The sequence below is a fragment of the Vulpes lagopus genome, chromosome 16, assembly GCF_018345385.1.
Source record: "Vulpes lagopus strain Blue_001 chromosome 16, ASM1834538v1, whole genome shotgun sequence".
NCBI lineage: Eukaryota > Metazoa > Chordata > Mammalia > Carnivora > Canidae > Vulpes > Vulpes lagopus.
In genome coordinates, this window is record NC_054839.1 from 242,337 (window position 1) to 246,274 (window position 3,938).

The 3,938-nt window shown below is 42.9% G+C and overlaps 1 protein-coding gene across 1 annotated transcript; it reads right to left on the bottom strand.

Annotated features, from left to right (window-relative positions):
- Positions 1-2,717: 2,717 nt before the first annotated feature.
- LOC121476821 (extensin-like) lies at positions 2,718-3,620 on the bottom strand. Its single transcript, XM_041730900.1, has one exon. It carries the CDS (start codon positions 3,618-3,620, stop codon positions 2,718-2,720), a length of 903 nt encoding a protein of 300 aa, XP_041586834.1.
- Positions 3,621-3,938: the final 318 nt, after the last annotated feature.

Here is a 3,938-nt window from a genome sequence, read left to right on the forward strand (position 1 = left end):
CTTCACCTCCCAACATGACCAAAGTATATCAGCTTCAGCCTCCACCAAACCTGGATCGGCTTCTCTCCATCTGGAAAATGCTTCCTGCTCCCACGGATTCCATTGTTGTCTCTCCACGAGTGATGTCTACTTAACACACAGACTTTTGAAATGAGCTCTTGGTTCATTCCTAATGTGTTTTCTCTACAATGATGTTCCCTAAGGGAGATGCATGAGCCAGAGTATGAGGTCCAGAGGGCACATAATCATAGCACACAATCATAGCAGCTCTTCTTGAATGCACCTAATATGTTGGTGTTGTGCTTAATTTTTGTTTGAAGAAAATATCCTAGAACTCATAGAAATTATGAAAACCATAGTTCCAAGTAGTCCATAGCTAGTATCTTAAATATTAATGTTAATAACAGGCTAATATATATGATTTTGCTCATAAGCATGAAATAATAATTTGTTATAATATCCAATTTTAAGAGATATCAGTGAATTACACAATGAATCATCACAGTTCTCAATCTGATGGAGCCACTGGGTGAAACATGCAGCTAGGAGTATGTCATCAGAATGCAGTTTTTTCTTTTCTTCACATTTTGAGCGTAGAGATTTGGCATGTTAGTGAAGCCATAAGGTTTTTTACTCACACCACAAAGCATTCTTTTAACTAGAGATGAGATGGCATGCAGGAAGATAAAACATGAAGAATGGTGGTCAATGGGAACAAGTTACATCCGTGCTGCATATTATTTTACCCAAAGAAATTGAAAACACTAATTCAAAGGGATACATGCATTCTCATATTTATTGTTGCATTATCTATAATAACTATAGATAACTATATCTATAATACCACATCTTCTTTATTCATTCATCTGTCAATGGATATCTGTGCTGCTTCCATAACTTGTCCTGATGAACACTGTGTGATATATGAAAGTGTCAAATCACTGTATAGCACACCCGAAACTTATATTACGTTGTATGTTAACCATATTGGAATTAAAAAAAAAAAAAAGAAATATCACCAAAAAAGGAAGATAGAAAAAAAGAAAGGAAGAAAGAAAGAAAAAAGAGGGGTGGCCAATGGGAATGTGCTGTGTCCTGCAGAGCATCCAAGAGCAGAGTGGTAGAATCGTGTAAGCAGTTAGAGGTCTCCTACAAACTCTACACACACAAGGATTCAAGATGAAACTATACCAGAGGCCTTCAGCGTACACGATGTGTACATTAGCCTTATCTTTCTGAGATTGACCATTAGCTAGAAAACCATTTCATCCCCAGGGACCACAGTCAATGGTGACAAAAGTGTCCGGAGGATCAACAGTGTCAGAGCATTTCTGCACAAGTTGGAAAATAATGAACAAACAATAGGACAATGGAAAGATGATTGAGGATCATAAAAAAATGATGCATTGAAGTGAGTCAGCAATAGAATAAATGTGGTTTTAAAGAGACAACCTGCTACAGAGTACCCTACAAGGAGTGTGGCTCAAGGCAGTAATTTGCCCTCTGTACTCAGCATTGTCCAAGCTCTTAAGAGAGTAATAGACTCAATTTTTATTTCTACATTTTAAGAAGGATCCTAGGAGTACTATGTAGGGGGTGCTTCAAGTGGCAGAATGACCCCAAGTTTTGGGCACTGTCCTATGCTCAAGCAGTGGAGGGGTGTCATCTTGTTGAAGGACCCCTAGACTGGCTCTGAGAGGTGGGCTGTAATTGTGATGCACAAGCTTTCAGCACCTGCAGTATGCTCCCCTGCCCTCTTCTTCCCTCACCCACTAAGCCAGGTTTCCAGCCTGCAGACAACCAAAGAGGTCTTCTTCAAAGACCTAAAATCATCAGTCTCTACAGCTTCTAGTGTGGGTCTGGGGCTGCTGAGTAAAATCTTCCTCATTTTGGCTTGGGTTGGTGTATGTCAAGGGTTAGGAAGGAGGGGGAATTGCTAGCCTACTGCCAGGCTCCTCACTCATTATCCTGAATAAAGCATAACCAACAACCCTGTCTGTAGTCACAGAGCTCCCAGCTTGCCTTCCCATTCAGAGAAGTTTATGGAGAGCCCATAGTAGCTCATTAGAAGAAACCACTGATTCTTAACATATGTGAGCATCTCAGTATCCCCAGACTTTCAGGAGAAAATCGCTGACATAGAAGACAGAAATGGATTTTCACAAAGACACCTCACCTTAGAGAAAACAGCCACAGACAAAACAACAGAAAATTACATTAAAAGCCTCAAAAAGATTCAAGAACATATTGCATATCCACAATCTAAGAACAGGATGCTATTTACAAACAGGTAGAGAACAGGAAAGAAATTAAAAATATGACTGCTGAACTTAATGTCACAGAGGAGTTCAAAGATCAAAGGAGTCTTCCAGAACATGAGATGAGAGAGAGATGAGAAATACAGATGAGAGCTAAGCCAGGAGAGACAGAGTCATCAGCACGCAGCTGAGGAGTAAAGTGTCTGAGACTTGGGGCTTCAGGGCAAACTATGTGACTAAGACATAGCAGGAGAATTTCCCAGAGCAGAGAGAAGACGTGAGTCATGAGTCTGCCCCCACTCCAGGCTGAGGAAATCGGGCTGTGAGGAGCCACATCGGAGCCACTTTTTTTTTTTTTTTTTTTTTTAATGCTTGCATGAAGTTTATTGACAAAGTACGTTTGGGTGGCAGACTCCACCTTGAATGTTGACTCAGACGGTGGTGTTTTTAGCATCAGTTTTAAGTTTCTCCTCTGCGAACAGGGGCAGTAGTCAAGGTTATTTCTCCAGCAATACCGTAACTTCTAAAGGGAGTACATTTGTCACCAGATCCTGAACCTTTTTTGGCTACATCTTCTACTGGGAATGCAACAGAAAGAAAAACTGGGCTTTGTGGCCTGGGGACATCTTGTCCACTTGTAGGAGGACTAACATTCTGGGGGTTTGGGCTATGTTTCTGGAATTTCTGATCTGCAGGAACAGCAATGGGTACTTGTATTGCAGCGTATCTCTTCAAGGCATCTGACTGAGAAACAACAGCATGTCCAGGAAGAGGTTTCCAATCCTGAGCTTCCTGAACATTCGAGCCTACTAAAATAAAAGGTGGGGCACTGGTCTTCTTGCTGTCATCCATCATCACGTAAGTTGGAGAAGTAACTTTCGGTGGCTGCTGCAGAAACTGGGGATCCTTAGGATTAGATAAATAGAGGGTTGTTTGGGGGAAAGGCCCAGGTGCAGGTGGCGGTGATGGGCGACTCTGTTTATTCATATCAGTTAGACAATAAAGGGTCCACATGTTAGAGTATGGTGGTGGTTGTCCTGCTTTGCTTGCTGCTATGGCTAACATCTGAGCAGCAAACTGAGCTGGGTCAGCTGGCACATAAGCAAACTCTTGTGAGACAGCTGCTGGAGATGGTGAGGAGGGTGGGGTCACAGCCTTAGGGGTAGATGGTTTCGGGCTGCCACCGCAGGCTGCTTCGGGGGTCTCCTCGGGCTCCAGGAGCACCTCTGCGTGAACTGATGGGAACTGAGTGGTTTTGTTCATAAACAGTGGTCCAGCTATATTGTCCTCCTCTGTGTCCGTAGATTTCTCCATCCGTGTAGGTTCTTGGGAAACTACAGATGTTTCTACCTGTTCTTCCATACTGGTCTGACTCCACCTGGCCAGTGGGAGTCTCAGGACATTTGAAAAAGGAACCCATCTGAAAGCCCTGGGAAGAAAAGACTAGATCACATGTGAGGATCTGGAACCAGACAGGCTTCAGACCCACAGCTGGAAGACACCTGAGGTGTCCTGCAGTAAAACAGCAAACTGCACATGGCATTTTGCCCCCTCTCTTACAAGAACAAAAATAAACGAAGACAAGGAGAAAGAGGAAAACATTTGATCTCCACCAAAGCTAGACACAGTGAAAAGTCTACACCACTCGAGATGGGGAGGCAGAAAAAGCAGGACAAGGGA

Excerpts from the sequence above, each read along its gene's own strand:
- LOC121476821 (XM_041730900.1), bottom strand. The coding sequence starts at position 3,620 with ATGGAAGAACAGGTAGAAACATCTGTAGTTTCCCAAGAACCTACACGG.